This window comes from Acomys russatus, chromosome 6 (genome assembly GCF_903995435.1).
Source record: "Acomys russatus chromosome 6, mAcoRus1.1, whole genome shotgun sequence".
In the NCBI taxonomy this organism is placed as follows: domain Eukaryota; kingdom Metazoa; phylum Chordata; class Mammalia; order Rodentia; family Muridae; genus Acomys; species Acomys russatus.
Window position 1 is genome coordinate 32,720,729 of NC_067142.1, and position 20,901 is coordinate 32,741,629.

General features: G+C 51.5%; 1 protein-coding gene across 1 annotated transcript in view; it reads right to left on the minus strand.

The window, feature by feature from the left end:
* Window positions 1–14,523, minus strand: part of Sox13 (SRY-box transcription factor 13) — a 29,546-nt gene extending 15,023 nt beyond the window's left edge. The window contains 1 exon segment of the mRNA XM_051147412.1: window positions 14,171–14,523. Within this exon segment, the coding sequence (XP_051003369.1) occupies window positions 14,171–14,307 (137 nt within the window). The 5' untranslated portion in view covers window positions 14,308–14,523.
* Between the last annotated feature and the right edge of the window lie 6,378 nt (window positions 14,524–20,901).

Sequence of the window (20,901 nt, forward strand, 5' to 3'; positions counted from 1 at the left end):
TGTCCTTTGCAGGAGTGGCACCAACCCTTAATCTCTGAGCCATTTTCCTAGCTCTAGTCAAAACATTCTTAAAATTCATTTCACCTTTCTTTTTTTTTCTTTCCTTTCTCTGAGACAGGGCTTAACTGTGTAGGCCAGACTGAACTCAAGACCCACCTGCCTCCCTACTCAAGAATCTCCCTGATTCTTCTTATAATTTTATTTGGTTTGCGAAGGGGCCTGCACCCAGGGCCTCACCAGGCTAGTGTGCCCTCTACCACTGAACAGCCCAGCCAACATTTTTTATCTACTTACTTATTAATACGTACTTACTGGGAGACGTAACACCATGTATGTGAGTTCCCTGTGCTCCTCAGACCACCTCCGACTGCTGGGCCTCGAGGCCCTTTTCCACCCAAACCCACCCAGCACCTTCAGTCCACACTGATATTAGGACAGTGGCATCTTAGGACTCCCAGCACAGCACAGGTAAGCTAAGGAAATGGCTCCCAGTATGCCAGCAGGCTGGCTTGGAGTTGTGAGCCTAGCCACCTTAGCCTGGTGCCTTCAAGGTAACCCTACCAGATCCTGTTGCTTATGGCAAGGTACCTCAGCGCTCACAGGCACCTGGCTCGTCAGAGGCAGGGCCAGGGCTCGTGGCCGGTCGGCTCTGAGCTGACTTAAGGAGAGACACAACCTGGGCCTAGGAACCAAGGTTTAGACTTGTGATTCTTGCCTGATCCCGGCGGACTTCCTGTCTTCTCTCCTGCAGACTGGGCAGTTACCTCACAATAGGCTGTAGGGATGGAGTAATGCAGGGTGAGCATGCCATACCTGTATATGAATGGCTCAGGATGCTCAGTCTGGTGGATAGCAGCAAAGTCTCCGAGTCTCACAGACCTGGGTATATCTGCGCTAGCACTCTGAATAGCAACTACTGCTGGGCCTGTTTCCTCCTCAGTACTGTTAGGACACCATCCCAGTTTGCCTCCCTGTGCATATTTTATATTTCATATCTCATATTTCATTGAATTTTTAAAAGTACAATGGAAATAAGAGAACCTAAGATGAAGATGGTAAACCTATCAAATGTGCCTTTTTGACCTTCTCAGGGCACCTTGAACTTGGTCTTCAAAGGACTCATCACAGCTGGCGATGTCTTCGATCGCCCGATGCTTCTGGCTCACTCAGTAGCTTGGGAACACAACCAAGACAGTGTGGAAATAGACCCATTTATACTCATCATTGTAGGCCCAGACCCTAGCACAGTGCCTGGAAATGGGGAGACGTACGCTGCTCCCCGCCCTTCCCGCGTGTGAAGGGACACCCACACAGGCTCCTTTTCCCTTTTCTTTCTCCCCTGACTGATAAACATTCCCCCCTTCTTTGGTTCTAAAAGACACCCCCCCCCCGCCAGGGGCCTCCTTTAAGGCCCTTCTTTTCCAGGGTCCGAGGATGACCATCAACTTCCTTCACTCCTTCCTTGCAAAGCACAGGGGATTTTCCTCAGATGCTCAGAAGCCCAAAGCCGTCAGTGCACAGGAGACAATTACCAGCTCCCCCGGTTCTACGCTTCCTGCAGCCCCAAGTCCTAGTCAGGAGCCATACCTGAGGCAGCCCACGGGCGCCCAACTCAGTGGAAGTTCTCCTGTGTTAGCTGGTCCCTCCTCTCTCTTGTCCAGAATCACAGCTTTTCTTTTAAATAAGTGGAGATACTGAGGGCTAGAGACATCTTGTGGGTGCGCTCTTTGGGACAGCCCTACTTCTAAGCCAGTCAGGGACCTTCCAACAACCAGGAGGCTGAGCTGTTTTCTCCCTACTCTTCTAGGGAGCCCAGCCCATAGGCCTTTTACACTCCTTCCTCCTCAGCTTATCTCACTAAGCATCTTTTTTTTTTCTTTTTTCTTTTTTTTGGTTTGTCGAGACAGGGTTTCTCTGTGTAGCCTTGGCTATCCTGCACTTACTCTGTAGACCAGGTTGGCCTCGAACTCACAGAAATCGGCCTGCCTCTGCCTCCTGAGGGAAGAGATTACAGGCATCCGCCACCACGTCCTGCTCTTTACTAAGCATCCTTAAAGGGTGCGGTCCCCAAGGATGAGGGGTCTCCAGCCATCTTCTCCCTTGAATTTATAAACTGTCTGTTATAAAGGCACGGAGAAGCCCCTCCAAGGATGACCTGTGGGCAGAGTGCTGCTGGGACACAACGTAGGAGCCCTGCTCTCCCCCACAAGCAGGTTTCCCGGGCCCCTACTCCCACCCTCTGCCAGCCCCCTTTCTATGACAAACAAACCACCACCCACTTCCTCTTCTAATCACTCAACAACAGACCCCGCCACCCCCGAAGGGGAATCAAGGGAAAGACTTCACTGTGGGGCCTTTGTCCTTCCGTAACCACAGCGCTCCCGGTCCCCCCACATTTCTAGATGTAGAGAGAGATTCCAGTTACCATAGGATGACTGTGACTCAGACCTGGGGGGCAGGGGAGACCAATGCAATAAATAGCTAGGCAACCCTCCGAGGAGGGCCACTGTGCACAGCAAATGTCCACTGCTGCCCCTTCCCCTAACTTGTCAGAGTGGCTGATGCCAATGGCATCGCCAGAGAAAAGAGATCCACGTTAAGGAACATGGGGTGGGGCAGGCCCCGGTTCCAGAGGGAATGTCACTTCCTCTCAAACCCCAGAGAATTGAGAGCCTCGGGCTGCCCTGAACAATAGTCCCAAGGCGTGGGTGCCCAGAATGGTGCCCCGTGCCACATCCTGCCATTCTTCCCACAGGCGGCACCCTGCCACCCTTCCTGGCTCCACCCGATCCTATCTCTGTGTTTACTCAGAGTTGGGAGCTGGGCTGGCTGCAGGCTGAGGACAACGCTTTCCTGATAGCTCCCTTGCCCTGGCAACCTGGTGGCGGGTGGGATCCGGCTGTGGCTGGTCTAAGTCTCAGCTGGCTAAGAACAGCCTACACTCTAGCCTCAGGCCTGACAGGAGAAATCTTTTACCTATCCACCTGGGCAGATGGGTGCTCAGTGGGATTCTAGCTCCTGCCTGAAGCCTGGGAGAGGTGGTGACCACCCACCAGTGAGAACCCACCTCAGCTTTGAGCTCCCAAGAGTACAGTGCAAAGAAGTGGCCTGGCAGAGACAGTGGCTAAGATGGCTTACCTCCTCCACAGGGCCTCCCAGGCTAGAAGATTTATTGTCAACATAGAAGGGGGTGGGGGGAAGTGAGGGGGGGGGAGAGTGAGTTCACACTGTGATGTCTCCCCAGGAAGTCTTCTCTAGGGAGCATCTCCAGACACGCTCCATCCCAAAGGAACCAAGGAGTCAACTGGGCCGTCCTTGTCACTCGGGAAGGGAAGAATTCTAGGCTGTTGCAGCAGGGACCGGCCCACAGTGTCAAAACCTCACCAGGACTGGGCCTGGGTATTAACCAAAGGAAGGAGAAACAAAATGCAAGAGGCTACACAGTACGGGATTTACTTGGCCACAAGCGCTGTGGGGTAGGTACTCCACTGTCTCTCAGAAGAACACCACAGAAGCTGGAGGCTGGGGCATCCCATCTAGCAGAGTTGGGATATCTGAAGTCACAGCCATCAATGCCAAAACTGCATCTTGCATGCATCATCCACCGGCTGAAGCCCACTCATTCTCCCACTACCCTTGTTTTAGCCCAACAAAGACCACTCTGTTCAGCATAGTTCACAAGGTCATGGTCAGTTCTTTTCTTGTTTTTTTGTTTGTTTGTTTTGTTTTGTTTTGAGACAGGGTTTCTTTGTGTAGCCCTCGCTGTCCCGGACTTACTTTGTAAACCAGGCTGGCCTCAAACTCACAGAGATCCACCTGCCCTCTGCCTCCCAAGTGCTGGGATTAAAGGCGTGCGCCACCACACCAGGCTCACAAGGTCAGTTCTTCACTGAGTTCTGGCTAAGAAAAAAGTGGTCAAAAGAAACCAAGGCAGCTTTGGGAACTTGTAGAAGAGACTATTTCCCAAAGCTTTAGTTTCAGTCAGGCATGGCGGCCCACGCCTGTAATCTCAGTACTCTGAAAGAGGAGCTGACGAGTCAGAAGTTCCAGGCTAGCCTGGGCTACGTGAGATCCTCTTTTAAAAGAAAACAAAAACTCTTCTGCTTCTTCCTGTGTACAGAGAATCTAAGGCCTGCTTTGTGGTTACAAGGGTGATGTACAGGTCAAGAATCTGGCCACATAGATGGTCAGGGACAGAGGGAGTAAGAGAAGCAAGAAGGGCTCCCTGGACCTTCCCGGGAATTGTGGGGTACGTGTAACTGGTCCTCACCAGTCTCTAGGCACATGACTCCTAAAACCCTGGCACTCTCCAAAGTGATGATCTCTTTTCATACGATAGCAATCTGGGTCGGGGCTGGCAGCCTCTCGGCAGCAAGGATGGAACAGGATGGAGTTTTACACTCTGGTCCCCATCCCCCACCTCTGGTGCTCACTGCTGGAGCACTGGCCTGGGAAGTGTGAGGCTCTGGGTTCCAGTGCCACACCCACCGCAAAAAAAAAAAAAAAAAAAAAAAAAAAAAAAAAAAAAAGAAATGACAAAAGGGAACAAAGGTGGCCACCGTTGAGCGCTCCCCCGGGAATGGACTTTGAAAAGGCAAATAATGACTTCGCTCCCTGAACCAGCACTGCCACCCTGAGATGTCAGACAAGCAAAGATTGTGAGTCTGTCTTTGCCACACAGATCTCCATCCTTCGGCTCCACCTCACACATTTACTCAAGATGACTTCAACGATGACAACCACCTCACAAACCAAACAAACAAAGCTCAAAACAAAAAACAAAAACAAAAGCCTACTACTAAGTTCTTTTTGTGTGGGCCGTCTACTACTGGGTATGGGGCCTGCCCTTGGGTGTGGTGTACACTCCCAGTGGGACTCCACTGAAGAGAATTTTTTTTTTCTTCCTAAGTGGTTATCAACTGGAGGTCATAGCTTCTGGGTTAGGGACGGGGCTATGCCCACTTGCCCTCTCAGCATGGGGAGCCCTTCTGGCTTAGTCCTGTTGTGTCTAAAAGGCTTTGTTCCCTTGGTATCTTTCTTCCTACTTTACCACTACCTCTGAGTAGTCATCTAGATTTCTAAGTACCAGGCATGAATGATTTCACTCTTGTTGAACCATCTCAAGTCCCATTAAAGAGCTGTTGGTTACCACCAAGGTATGTGCGCCACTAGTACACCGAGAAGGCTATTGTGCTATGCTGGTGGTGGTGGTGGTTCACAAGCATTGTAGATGGATAGGACTGCTAGTGGCTTCCCTCCTTTCGATGCTAGCATGGTGCTTTCTTGTTATCATGAAAGATGGTCCCCAGGAAGGAGGTTTTCAGATTAGACCTGGCTTCTATCCTCTGGGTCCTGTAACCACAGCCAAGCACTCTTCTTAATAGTCAACGTATTAACTCTTTAAGCCTGCTACTTTCTTTAACTATAAATGTGACAATATGGGGACACACACACACACACACACACACACACACAGTGTTTTGAGTAGCAAATGACATAACATGGACAAAGTTCCTAAGCAGTTAACTCTGAGGCCTGTTGCCACAGCCATCAGATAGATTAGGAGGCTTGAGGGCACAAATGTGGAACTGCCCAACCTGCTTGGTGAGCAGAGACCACCTCTCTTTACACTTTGGTCTCCCCCTGTGGTGGAGCTCACACTACCACCTTGCAGGCAGCAGGCTGGAGAGTCATGGAGTTACTGTATGTAAAGCAAGCGCTCAGCCCAAGTCTGCAGGAGGCAGAGTGGGAGTTAGCACTCTAGCGTTGAATGAAGTGGGAAGTGGGTGTCTCGGCTGGCCCAGAGCTTTAGCCCCAGGCAGGATATATTCTGAAGGCACCCCTTAAAGGCTTTTAACACCAGCCTCTGTGGTTCAGGAGCCCACATCCTGTCCCCTGATTGGCAAACTCCTCCACACAGTATCTGGGGTCCCTGCAGGCTGCAGAAAGGGGGTCCATTTCTTTTCCCAGGTTCTCTCGCTCTGCTGCCAACAGCCACCCCACTGCAGCAGCGAAGACATGGGTCAGCAATCAAGACTGTGTAAACACTTCAAAAGATGAAGACAACAGTTGACGCTGGTCACCAAGCAAGCCATGGGCACTGTGACCAGGAAGGTTGTCATGCCAACAGTCAGTGAGGACCACCTATCTAAGAGCCGTGGGGCATCTTCCTTGCCAGGCACGAGGGCTTCCTCCAGAGGGTTGCAAGCATCTACTTCCCCAGCTTGTGTAGACACTAAGGACAAAGTAGGTGGCCAATGGCACTCGGTCACCAATCCTGACACCAGTTACCCACTGATGTCTGTTTAGTTGGCCCTATTACCTCTCTTCCCCATCCCAGGAGCCTAGATGGGCTTCTATGCATGTCTCAAGTAAAGCTAACAGTCTCTATCTCCCCGGCCCCACGTTCCCCAGAAGCCCCAGCTCAGCTGCTTTCGCTCACACAACGCCCATTCACCAACGAACAGCATTTCGTCCATTTTCTCTGCAGAGGCCGTATTTCCACTCCCATTACCTACCAAGGGCCAGCCATGAAACTGACATTTCTTTTTTTATTTTCATAGTCTCTGAGGCAGTACCAAGATGAAAAACTTGTGGTGGTGACATCCAAAAACATTTAAATACATTGACTATTAGGCAATCAGACAAGTTTGCAGATGGAGGCTACAGTGAGTGGCTGAGTCACCCCAGCGTGTGTGGCTAAGGACCCCCCCCCCCAACTATACTAACTTTTTTAGAGTGTTTATTTCACTCCCAGCATTATCCAAATTGGTTTTACTCCTATTAAACTATTTATGCTCCAGAGGGATTGTCTGAGGCAGGCACTATTGCTAACCACCAAGGAGATCTGAGCACAGGCAGCCAGCCTAGCATTGCCATCCACGTCTCAACCAGGAAACAGGAACTGACTAACAACACGGAGTGCCAGCCTCAGCTCTGTCCTGTCATTCATCAGCGCTGTGAAAGAGTTACTTTTAATCATCTCTCTTACTGATGAGGACACAAGATACAAAGAGGCAAAAGTCACAGCCGATGGTGACTAAGAGGCTGAGCCCAGAGCCTGGCCATGGAGAGCTCTCACTTGGAGCCTGAGAGCCCTACTCCTGATCGGTCATCGCTGGCTGCCCCCGGCTTGGTGAAGCTCACACAGCAAGCCTGGCAGGCGTAGTTCCCAGGCCACAGCATCACTCAATCCTAGACCCCAGGTTAGCACAGGTGCAGAGCTCACTGTGGCCTGCTCACAGCTCTTGCAGGGACAAGGGACTCAAAGCCCCAGTTAGACCCACAATACCTTCCTGGCATATGAGGCTCACAGGGCCGCTCAGGCCTTTACATAGGTCACTGCTTTGTTTTCCAACCTCTCTTCCGCGTCACCTATCTCCATGTTGTCGCTCCCCTCCCTAAAGCTTCCTATTCACCCCCAGAACTCTCCACAGCACTGAGTAGATGCCTCATGAATGGGTGTGGTCACTCTTTTCTTACTTTTTTTTTTTTTTTAAACTATAAAAAGAATGTGTACACCCTGTAGAAAACTATAAAAGCTTTATGTAAAGTGATATAAGGACAGAAATTCTGAAGACACTTGGCTCACATCCTAATGATCATCTGGCCCATCCAATCCTGATCCTCATCACTGAGCCTGGAATAAATAAATTTCTTATTCTCTTTCTCCCATGGAATGGCTACCAAAGGAATCCCTGTGTTAATAAATACTATTCTTTGAGTCCGTGTAGCGGCAAGTGCCTGTAATCCCAGCACCCATGAGACTGGGGCAAGAAAACCTCAAAGCCAACCTAGGCTACGCAATGAGTTCAAGGCTAGCCTGAGCTAACCCTGAAGACTCTATCTCAAAAACCCAAGGGTTGGGAATGCAGCCCCAGCGGCAGACCGTTTTCTCAGTACTCACCAGGCCTTGGGAGCTCCTCAGGCAGCCATTTTTAATGGCTGCACAGCTTCTACCCCATACCTCAATACACTTTCACACCTCCCACAAGTCATACCCCACCTCCACCCCCACCATCTCTGCTGGTATATTGGTTGCTCTGCTGCTGTGACAGGTGGGAAAGCAAGAACACCTACAGTGGACCTCATCTGCCTCCTCTTAGTAACAACATAGCAAGGAGGCCATGAGCTGAGCCAGGAAGCTTCTAGGAAAAAAAAGGTACATCTGTGTTTCACAGGGTTTCACTTCCAGAGGAAGACATCTCATGTCCTCCTGCTCTACCGCTCTCTTCTTCCCATGAGACAAGGATCTCTCACTGACTCTTGAAATAGGCTGGCAGACAGCAAGCACCAGGAACCCTGTCTCCACACTGTCCACCGACCCAGAGCTGATGGTTACAGACATGTGTGGTAATACATGGCTTTTTATAAGGGCCCCGGGAATTTGAAATTTGGTCCTGGTGCTGGTGCAGCGAGCGCTCTTACCCACTGAACCATCTCCTCAGCCCCTCAGATGGCTTTTCTTTTTTCTTTTAAAGATGGAAATTAGCATCAACTAGGATGTGGAATATAAAATGGGGCCGTTTTGGAAAACAGCGTGGTGGCTCCTCAAATGCTTGGACACAGAATTCCCATCCGATCCAGAAATCCCTTCCAGGTATATACAACCCCCGAGAACTGAAAACTAGCTCTACTCCTAGAGCAACTCTAGAGCAACACTATGACAACCCAAAGACAGAAACAAGGCAACAGTACGCAGTTTATAGATGCTACGGACTCTCTGCCTTAAAAAGGAAGGAAATGACACATCACAGCTCGAATGAGCCATGAAACACGCTAAGTGAAAAAAGCCAGACATAAGGGACAATCGTTGCATGCTTTCACCTTTGAGGGGCTTAGAGTGCAGACACCGAGCTGGGCACAGTGCTGCACGCCTTTAATCCCAGCACTGGGGAGGCAGAGGCGGGCAGATCTCTGTGAGTTCAAGGCCAGCCAGGTCTACTGAGCGAGTCCAGGACAGCCAGGACTACAGGAGAAACTGTGTCTCGAAAAAGAATGCAGAGACCAAAAGGACAGAGAGAAGTGTACCGGAGAATTCCATGGGTGGACAGTTTAGGGTTGATGAACCCTTCATAGGAGAGATGGCAGAGTTAAACAATCCTTATCAAACAGCGTGAAGACGGCGAACACCCTTGAGCTACATTTTACCATGGGTTTTTCGGTAAACCTGATGCTATGTGTATTTTGACATGATTTGTTTGCTTCGTTGAGCAGGGCCTTGATCTGTAACTCAGACTGACTAAACTCAAAACATGGTAATGCTACTGCTTCAGCTTCTCGGGGCGCTGAGATTATAGGTGTGTGCCACCACCTTGGCTCACTTCACCCCCTCCCCCAAAACTCCTCTTTTTAATCAAGAGGCAAAGTCTAGAGCTGCAGTTCATGGTAAAGTGCTAGCCAAGCATGTGCCGAGGCCCTGGGTTCCATACCTAGTAACACACACACACACACACGCACACACACACACACACACACACACACACATCAGTAAGAAGCCATCAATAAACTGTACTTCACACACATTTATTCCACATATAGGCCAAGACAAGAGCTTTACAGCACCAGAGACTAGTGACTGGCCTCTGATGGGGCATCAGGGGGTAGCACGGCTGCTCAGGAGGCCATAATTAAAGTCACTAATTGAAGAGTCTAGAAACGGCCAGAGCCAGACAGCGTGCGCCCAGCTCTGCCATCAAGGTCTCTTTCCCCTTACTGTCTCTAAGAAAGATTAAAGGCTTCCACCTGCAATGCAGACTCGAGGCGTACTTAGATCCTCCAGCTGGGAGGTGGGAAGCAGGGGACAGAGGAAGATATTCAGTCTTCCCTCAAAGCTACCTCTCCCAGAAACTCCTTCTTCACAGGTCCCCCTAGGGTGACCGTTTGGAGCTAGCTGGTTTCCAGAACAGCTCTGTTGCAGACTTGCTGTACATGCTGGGCTGTGAAATAAGGCCACTTCTGGGTGCCCTGCTGTCTACAGAGGACACCGGGCAGTAAAGTGTCACAGCAGCTGTCCTGTGCGGAGGAGCCACTAGGGAGGACAGGGCCACTGCTGTCCCGATGATCTTGAGGAAAGAATCCACGTGAGGTCATAGACACTGGCTTCTGTCAGCCATCTGGGCATCTTTGTCCTCCAACAAATTACAAACTGGTCCCAAAGTCCCACTAGCCCTAAGGACCCATCTGATGTTTCATTTTCTTATTTATTTATTTATTTATTTTTTAAATCTAGTACTTAACTGACAAAGACCCTCATTCTCTGCTGGCTAAGAACACATCAGAGTCTGCTATGTCCACAGAGTGGCCTGTACTGTAAGAGTGTACTGTAAGAGTGCAGGCCCCAAGGACCCTAGGGACTTCCTATGCCGACTGGAAAGCCACCAGCATCTTCATTTATCTCTGTTTGATGAAAGAAAAAGACGATGAGCCCGGGGCATCTCAGACCACTGAAACTCCGGCAGCTTCCCTCCCCCCACAGTCTGCAGACCTGACCCAGGGGAGGGCAGGGGGTCAATGATGGGGTCACTGGAAGCTCCAGGCTCCGCACTTAGGAAGAATTTAACCCTCCTCCTCCTGGCTTGAGACTACCCACCTTAACAGACCTGTCTACATGGATGGGGAAAAGACCTGCAGAAGGGCCTAGAAGGGTAGAGTGAGCTCACTAGAGAGCGCCTGCCCAGATGTGAGCCCCATCCCGGTGCAGTTCTGGCCAAGCTTCTTAAAGGTCTTTCCGAGCCTCAGCTTTCCCCCTCTGTACAAGGAGTCAGGGAATTGCCTGAGATGGGGGAGGGGGCTCAGCACACTTATTTTCTGTCCAAGCACTTGATACACTGAATGATTTGCACAGCCCCATGCACTCAGTCATCTGGACACCTTTAGTTCACGGACGGGTCTGGCGCACATTACTCAGACATTTGCACTGAGTCAATTATTACTTCTCCCAGTGATTAAATTATAGGTGAGGGTCTCAGGCCTTTGATGCAAAGGCGGGGAGGAGCCTTCCACCATGAGGGTGTAGCCCGGAGCAGGCCATGTGGAGAAAGGACTCAGCGGCAGCCGTCTACTGGGTGATCTCAAACCATTTTAACATTGTCTTGTCATCTACAGAGTCCACACTACAGAACCACACAACCAATTTACAAAAACACACACATAAGAACTGCGGCAGCAAGATCCGTGTTGTCTTAAGTAAGTTTATGATTTTGTATCTGTTCCAGTTCATAGCCATCCTCAGTGTCATGCCTCTGCTTAGCTTGGTCATCCCTGAACTCTTTCACAGGGCTGGTTTGTGAGCCAGACACATTTCACAGACAAGGAAATTGAAACTAAGAGGTGGGAGCAGGGTGCAGCTAGAGTCAGCTTGACTCCAAATCTCAAACCACAAACCAGGACCTCTGCTTGGGGGTCATTTATACTCTCCAGGCCCCAGTGAGCCTTTGCCATCTGTGGAAATTGCCTGTAGCGGGGACAGTGACCCAGCAAGACTTCTCCCTGCCGCCATGGTCTGAGGAAAAAGCAGACCCATATAGCCATCCATGCAGCCTTCACTTCCTGCTTGTCTTCTGCAGCATCCAGCAGCAGGGTCCACAGGTCAGCTGAAGGCTGTTGACTACTATAGATTACTAAAATGCATGGCCCAGCTTCCTGTGTGTGTGTGTGTGTGTGTGTGTGTGTGTGTGTGTGTGTGTGTGTGTGTGTGTGTGTGTGTGTGTGTCTCCATTGGATCTACCTGGTGAGAACTACAGCCTCTAGTTTGGAGGAGACAGATACAAGCTGTCATTTTTTTCGTCACACTTACCCTGTACGTTTATTCTTTCAGGGTCGATGCGCCAACCCAGCTGGAGGATGCCTAGGCTAGCAGCTCTCACCTCAGTTTCTCTGGGTGAAATGGTCACCGATAGCACAGTGGCCACAGCAGCCAGTAACAGCAGCAAACACCTGGAGGAGAGCTCTCTAAACCAGGCCCCAACCAAGGCACTGTTCACATAAGCCTGTTTGTGAACCCTCCGCGCACTGGTGGCCAGCCCTTGAAAGAAGCACCGAGGCACGGGGTAGCTTGACCAGGGTGTACGGTGCAGCTGCTCTCTGCATCCAAAGGAAGAAGGCTGTGGGAAGCTGAAACAGGCATTCTAGATGCCAACGTCTGGGCCCACCATGCCCTGGAGAGGTAGCTTCTTTTACCCGACCTTCCAGAGAGCGTGATCAGAGTGCGGGTGGTGTCCTGTCAGGGCCCAGGAGGGTAGTTCTATCCCTGCCCAGGACAAGCCTCAGTGGCCAGATGCCCCCACAATCACCACAGATCACTTCGCTGAGTCCTTTTATCTTTTAGTCTTTTATTATTCCTTTTCCTACTGTGAGAAAACTCTGCTGTAAGAAAACAGCTTCCAGGCTGGCAGCTTCCTAAGTCGGCCTGCTTTTCCAAATCACTCCAAAAAAAAAAAAGTGTTAACAATTTCCTTTTCTTCTGTCTCTGCTGTAAGCACACTTTCTCTGGTCCTTTGGGGTCCCTTATTTTCCTTCTCTGCCACTGCCCTCCCTGCCCTGTGCTTGCTTGTCCGCCATGTGGCTAGCTGACCTCCATGATGGCTTAACTCAAATAAAATGACATTTCTCCCCCTTTTCTTCTCCACTCTCCTCTAAGCAGGTGTTGAGATTCACAGCTTACCTGCCCAGGGGTTTTTCTTTTAAAATTTGGTAAGTTTATCCTTGAATTGAGAGAGATAGAGACAGAGACAGAGACAGACAGACAGACAGACAGACAGACAGACACACAGAGGTGGGGAGGGGGATGAATGAATATATATGTGTTTGATTCCGGTATTTGTCAGAAATCACAGTTCAGGCCTCTCACTCAACCTCCCTACCCATGAACGTTGGGATGGGAAACGACCCCCCACCCCACCCCCGCCAACCTTGTCAGGTCCCACAGAGCAGTCTTCAGAGAGAACGGAGCCTGGCAGTGTCTTCTGCCACCTCGCTCAGTCCTTCCCACAGAATGAGGTCTTGTTAAAGTTTATGGGAATGTCATTCACTTCAAAAAATACCTCCAACCAGGCAGGGCACGGTAACACACACCCGTTAGGAAAGCACTGGAGAGGTGGGGACAGTTAGGATCAGGAGAGCATGGCCATCCTCAACCACACAGCTCAGAAGTAGTCTGGGTTACCCTGGCCACCAAATCATTGCCTTCTACAAAGGGCACGTAGAGACCAGCCTGAACTATTCTATCTGCCCAGTTATCAGAAAGCCCACACTTCTGCAGGCGTCTTAGGCAAGGTGGTGACACCCAAAAAGCCATGGACACCAAGGGTTGGAGGGCAGGTAGTTAAGAGCAACATGGCTCCCAAGCTGCTATCCTGAGCCCACAAGCCTAGAGCAACTACTAGTCTTGGCAAGCAAAGGCAAGGTCCCTCGGTCACCAGCCATTCATCACGACGGAAGGCAGCAACAATGGCTTCAAACGGAAAGGAAAAGAACAGAGACTGCTGGGAGTTTTCATGGGACAATAAGAGGCACTTCAGCCTGAATGAACCAGCCACCCATTCTGAAAGTTCTCTCAAATACCCTCTGTTTCCCCATTGTCAACAAAGTCCCAGCATTGTGGCCTAGGACTAAGGTTTGGCTGAGCTGGGTGGGCTCTATCTAACTGCAGTCTATGTTTCTCCCCTCTGCTCCTTCTGACCCAGCAGGGCTCCCTCCTGAGTCTCTGGGCTGCTTTACATAGTACCTAGCCCTAGGCATCCAACATATGCTGATGTGAAAAACACCGGGGATGCTACTGGAGCCTGGAGCTCTCAGAAGGACGATGGTCAGTTCAGAGAAGAGAGAGAACAGGCGACTAGCCTCAGAGTGAAGAGGCCACCAGCTGTCCCGAAGGACAATAATTGGCCAAACCTCACAGGTAAGACGCATGCCTAGGCTCCTCTGCCTGACACACACAGTGTGTTCACCAAAAAGTGAACACGACCTTCAGTGACCATCAAGCGGCACCATGCTTGGGAGGCAGCCCTGAGCAGCCCTGGCACTCGGGTTCTACCACCCCGAGCAAGGTTCCCCACCATGTGTGGCTTCTCGGAGTGACATTGAGAGAAAATGAGAGGACGGCCTGTAGTCAATGCCGAACATTTGGGAAGACGACGGGGGAAACGAGGAAAGAATAAAGTTTGCTTACCTGAGAGACGGAGAGAGGTAGGGGACTTGCCTCCAGGAATGGGGTTCAGTTATGTACCCTGGGAAGCAGAGGGAGCATCTGGGAGGAAGGGGCACCCCAGACGCCAGCCCTGCTTTCTCCATCCTGGACCCCCACATGACAATCTGCGCGCACACACACACAGCCCCAGGTGCCCACAGACCTGTATCTGCAGCCCGATCTTGCAGCCACCGAGTGAAATTCCGCCAGCTCAGCACATCGCAAAAAAGGGGGCGTTTTGCTCATGCACCATTCTTTCCACAGGGGTGGCCATCTTGCCTGCCTCCCCCTCTTCTGGAGCTCTCTTACACGACTGTCCTCCTTCTCCTTATAGGGGTCTCTCCAGAGTGCTCAAGAATCACCACAGGCCTGCTCAGCATCACAGCCCAAACTCCCGTCTGACAAACAGAAAGCTCAAGTCCAAGGCCCCTCAGGCAATGGTGCAGGACAGGAGCTGCCCACTCAGCTCCCCAGCCCCGCGTGCATCCATCTCCTCACACAGGCCAGGCTCAAGCTAGTATGCATGTGGCGAAACTGGCGCCTCCTCCATCGCCCAAGACACCATCGTCAATCACAACTGCTGATCCCTTCCTCCTTCCTGTCTAGCCTTGCCATGTCCAAGTGTCTTCCCCCTCCCCCGGCACTGGAGAACAGAATGTGCTTGGCTGGAGACCCGGATGCAATAAATTGCTATTAGCAGACTCAGTCTGAAAAACAAAACCGTAGGCCTCTTCCTCTCTGCTCCTCTCAGAGCCCAACACTACTAGTCCTCATGAAGCCAGGGAAGAGATAGCTCCCTTAGGCCAGTCACTTCCAGAGAAACCGGTTCCTGCAGGCTCACCTCTGCCTCTGGCAGCCTCCCCTGTACCCCTCACTCACCAGGAAGCCTTTCTTAGTAGGCACAAGTCAGGCCACAGGAACCTGTAAGTTTGCTCCTTGCCACTCTGCTCTTTCGTTTTGTTTTGTTTTGTTTTGTTTTGAGACAGGGTCTCTTGGTGTAGCCCAGTCTGTCCTAGACTCGCTCTGCAGACCAGGCTGGCCTGGAACTCACAGCGATCCTCCTGCCTCTGCTGGGATTGAAGGCATGTGCTACCACCCCTGGCTTGCCATTCTGCTTTAGGTCCTGTTTATTAAATACTTGTTGCGTACAGCCGTGACCCCAGCACAGAGGTGGCCATTAGCAGGTGGAGACAATAGGCACCTGCCCTCCATAGTGAGGAGGGCGGGGAGAGCAGGAGTGAAAGACATGGACATGACGAAAAAGCCAGAAGAAGCACCCATCTTGAGAGACAAACCTGAGTGTTTGGACGTGGGCTGTAACTCTACGTTCTGAGCACTTGGCTGTGCTACGTTAAATACTGACAAGGCCCTGGGGGAAAGACCAGGGGTCCCTACGGCTCCTTCCGCTTCTCTCAATTGTTGGTGCAGTGTTCAGGGTTCCTGTGCAGCCATCTTCACCACTTGGCCATGTAAACTCAGAGTAGTATCCCAGCCCTACTTCCCAGCATTCACCCTCAAAGCAACTCCATCTCTTTGGCCTCTGTTCACCTAAGAAACATGACTCAGGGACGGAAGAAAAAAGGACTATCTATGGTCACACTGGACATAGCCACAGGGACAAGTGACACAGGCAAGGACATGAGCAGTGGCCCCTGCCTAGCACATGGCCTTCAAGATGTCTGGGATGGGCAGTCTGTGGCTGTTAGGAGACTCAAAGGCCCTTTCACACAGACAGAATAGATGGTGGATGGCCCCCCTGTGGGTGGGCACCTTTAGGTATCTGCCTGCATCTGTTGGGGGCTGCTGTGTGCTTCCCACTGGGGTGGAGCCCCTGGAGCCCAGAAGGTTCTGTATATTCCCAGGCCTTCTCACCATCAGCCTTTGAAAGAAAACCTCCAAGAGACAAGTTGACAGGCCTAAGATGCACATGCCCACACACGGCAGGGTGCCCACAGTGCTGTACTCCACCCCCAACACATACAACTATCAGGGGAGATACCAGAGTCCTCCTCCCCAGTAAGAAAGGCACAGGACCAGCTCTGGGCAGCTCCAAGCACAGCCTGATGCCTCATGATGCCCACTCATGAGAGCAGACCTCTCCATTCAGCTCTGCACAGGGAGATAGCAGAGTCCTCAACAATGCCACAGGAGTCCTAGACCTCCCAGCCTCACCCATGCGTTCAGGCAATGGACAGCCTGGCCTTCAGCTCTAGAAAGCCAAAGAAAAGAGACAGTTCATTATTTCCTTGTTACAGACATAACAGGTTTGCACAGCACATACCTTAGGGAGCACCCTCACCTACCGGGTACTGTACACCTAGCCACACTCCCTCTCCGTCCTCACACAAACCGTGTGGGAGATAACAATCTCCACTCCCCCAACACTCCCATATTGTAGATAAGAAAGATGGAACTTAAAAAAAAAAAAAAAAAAAGGAAAAAAAACCCACCAAACAAATTAAAAACAGTAACTACAAAACTAGGTAAATAGCCAAAAATCAACATTCAAATCCTAGAAGTCTAAAACAGCTTGACTCTCACCCCAGGGTGTTTTCACTAGGCTACCCGGCCTCTCTATAATAGAGCTACCACTCAATGGAGCTGGAGGATGAAGGATGCTGCGAGGACAGAAACTGGTACCTGAGCTGGAGGGGCCCGAACCTAACGCTTCACACGCCTGCAGGAGGGTCCAGGCCACCTTTCAACCGTCACCCTCCCAACATTGCATTCCATACATCATGAACTCACCTCTGCACGTGCCTGCATCCCTGAGCAGCAAACGCCTGCACTTCACTCAAGACCCCTTTGAAAAGTTCTCCCCCCCTTTACCACCCCTCCCTATTCCTGTAAGTGTCGGTTGTCCACAAGCTCATCCTGCAGACACACCTTGGGCATCCCAGCTCTCTAATGCTTAACTGGGTTGCAATTACCTGGTTCACCCCTATTTTACAGATGAGGAACTAAGTCTTAGTGTTCCTGACTTTTGGCACTGTCTCCCCAGCCCCTAGAACAGAGCAAGCTGTAAAGATCTCTCATGAGTGATTAAGGAGGGGAGGAGGTGGCATCACACTTTAGCTACTCAAACCCCAAGATCCCCCCCCCCCATGGATTCCTTGGGATCTCCCACTCCTGACACTCACTACCCTGTCTCAATCTTCTCACCTATTCCTTGTGGGCTCACTGCATCAACAGGGGAAACTCAGACCCATAGAGACCTCTGGGCTATGGGATTATGAGAAGCTGGTCCCCTTCTTCCTGGGGTGTACCTGCAGTCTCTGTCTTAAGCAAACATAAACACAGGCTGAGGGACAGCACCTCATCTGACCTGGTTACTGGACTCTGGGCAGGCCCGAGGGAGGGAACGGACTGCCTCGAGGCAGGAGGATGGAACAAGAGGCCCTTTGTGTCAGCAGCTCCTGAGACACCTGTTCTCTCCTGCCTTCTGTGGCCTCCCTCCTTCCCCGAGCCTGTGAGCAGCCTTGTTTATCCTGCAGTGCTGGCACTGGTGGCCTGACCCCTGCGTGGGGCTCCAGAGTCCCTGCCAGCACCTGCCTGGTCCTGGCAGCCCAGAGGCTCCAGTCAAACACAATCGCCCGCGCTGACACTGTTGTTGGGTTTGGGAAGGGCAGCAAAGGGTGGGCAAACAGCACAAGCACTTCACACCAGCTTGGCTAGCAACACTAACCCTGTGCTGCCTGGGAGAGACTGGACCAGTTGACTGGTATCACACCGCCCAAACTCTGCTAGAAAGGAAGGTAGCTCCCTCCAGCCCCTGTAGTAACAGCCAGCCCTACCCAGCCTCTGTCCCCTCATTAATCTTTGGATTAACGAGGCCCCAGCTGGCTTCCGGGTTAAGGCCTTACCTTACGGTGTTACCCGTGAAGTTGCTGCCACCCCCATGTGCCTAGACTGGCCAGAGAGTCAGCTCTTTAGACGCCAGAGCATCCCCCAATGAAGGACGTGGATAGACAAGTTCTGAAGACAGGTGAAGACAGGAAAGCTCTGATGCCATGATCCCATGTGCTGAAGCCACAGGGGCAAGGAAGACCCCTCTCACTTGCCATGCTCCTTTCACTGTGTTGGGGCCCCATCCAAGCACTCCTGGCCAATCAACCTTGCCTCGGGCATCAGGAGTCTTACTCCTGTGTCCATGTAGCCAGAAGCCCACAGTCCCTCTCTAGGCTGCAGAGTGTGTCACACTTGAACACAAGCCCTCCCCTCAAAACTCTGGTTCTCCACAATTTCACACCAAAGCCAAGGAAAGAGGAAAAAAGACAGCTAAAATCAGGCCAGGCAGTGGTGGTGCACGCCTACAATCCCAGCACTCCAGAAGCAGAGGCAGGAGGATCACTGTGAGCTCCAGGCCAGCCAGGTCTACAAATCCAGTTCCAGGAAAACGAGGGGGTGTTGCACAGAGAAACCCTATCTCAGAAAACCAGCTTGGGGTGTCACATTGAGGAACCCTGATCCAAGACCAGACAAACCTAGTAGGATAGGAAAGACGGGTGGCAAGTGGTGGCCCAGCAGAAAACGGTGCTTCCTGCTAAGCCTGATGGCCTGAGACTAATCCTGATCCAACATGGCAGAAAGACTTGACTCCTGAATATGTGTACACACACACACACACACACACACACACACACACACACACACACACAGGGGAGGTACAATATGAAAAGTCATGTCAGTTTGCAAACGGTTGCATGATGTGTCCTGATGCAGCCTCGTCATGTGCTGGGCCAGTCCATCAGCAGGGTCCTGCTGGTGGAAGACAAAAGCCTACAAAGGCCTGTTTCAAGCTGCCAGGCTTTTTGACTCTGGATCAAGAGGGTGAAGAAGATGGTCATACTGGAAGTTCACTATCTTTACTTTTTGTTTTTGTTTGTTTGTTTGTTTTTCAAGACAGGGTTTCTCTGTGTAACGGTTCTAGCTGTCCTGGAACCCTTTCTGTACACCAGGCTGGCCTCGAACTCACAGAGATCCTTCTGCCTCTGCCTCCCATGTGCTGAGATTAAAGGCGTGCACCACCACCGCCAGGCTTATCTTTACTATCTTGGCCGGGAGGGGGGGGCGGGCCCTCTCCTTATCTATCTGCCTACCAGGGAGCCTAACTCCTAGTCTCTCAACAGGTCCCCGGGGCAGGCAATTGCAACAGGGTCAAGTGTACATACAGCCCTGCAGGCCACGCACTGAGAAACTCCAAGCAGCACTCACCTTGAGCTGGTGGCTCACTGCCGCAGTCCTCTGGCAGTCAGCAAGTCAGTTCACCCCTTGTCTCTCACATAGCAGAGAGAAAGCACTCTTGCTAGTTCCTACTCCCAAAGCAAGCTATGACACAGAGCCCTACCCTCTGTTCCCTGCTCCCCATGGGGGGTAGGGGTGGGGAGAGTGTTACTGGCTAGGGAACACACTGAGCCTTATAGAAAAGGCCTCTCACCTTCCTAGTAACCCCTGCTGGGGACCAGCTGGGCTCTACAAGGCTGTCCCTTATAGGGCCCAATACCTGCTCCCATCACCCTACCCTTAGTGAGAGACAGGAACTGAGGCTCCATGACTGTGGAAACAGAGTCCTCAGAAAACAGGAGCAAGAAGGTGCCTGCTGACCACCCCTCCCCAGCAGACAGCTGAAACCCCAATCTGGACCTCCCTCCGCCTTGTTTCACCAAGGGCTCTGTTCTGGTTCGTTCTTTCTCTCCCAGTCGCTCTTTGCTTTCCCCCTGGAGACCTTGCTCTAATGTCCTCAAGGTCTCTCCCTGTTGCTTTCAGATGCCCCACTTGGCTCCAGGGACCAGGGTCTCCAGGGTACACACACAACTTCCCCCCTCCCTCCTCTCAAAAAAAAGGGGGGAGCCCCTTGAGCCAAGGAATGGCAGGCTGCTCCCTCTGCTTTCAACACTTCCTAGTCCTGTCCCACCCAACACTCCTCCAGCTTTCAGAGCCCCACTGTACCTGCACGCAGACTTCCTGCCAGTCTTTCATCCTTCCTTCCTTCCTTCCTTCCCCACCCTACCCCACCCTCCTCAAGACACAGGCTGAGCACCTAGGCCTCCCTGGGTTGGCTGAATAACTTCATACGCCTTCAGCAGAGCTTGGAGGGGTGGCTCACCCACAGAAACCTTCAAGGAGGACCAGACCCCTCTGGTTTAGTTTCACTGCACCAAGGCCAACGTTGAACTGATGAGTTCTGACTGCACCTCAGCCAGTGCTGTTAAGTGTTACAAAAAACGGTCTGGCCCTGCTTCCATAGGTCCCATATCCTGTGAAGGTCACCCCCCTGGCAGGAAGCCCCTTTCAGCACCCAACTCCTTGAGGTCTCTCATGGAAACATCCATTCCTTTCTCTGTCTCACCTGCAAATCTAGCTTTATCTTAAATCTGATTTCTCATTCTGGTAACAAAAGTACCACACTACGATACTACTTTTAGAGATTAGAAATGACTGAGTGTGTGGCTCAGTGCTATGCCTAGCATAGTCAAACAAGGCACTGGGGTCCTTCCCCAGCACAGAAAGTCTGCAGGAAAAAAATAAAATCAATGAACCACAACTTTAAAAAAGAAGTCGGCAAAAGCCGTAGGCAAAGGCCTACTGGGGCAAAGGGAGCCCCCATGTCAGCTACTCCGTCCATTTGTCACACCTGGACCCCAAGGCACCTGCCTCAGCCACAACTGCCGCGCAGGCGCCAACCCCCTGTCCTTCCGAGGGGCGGGGCGGCC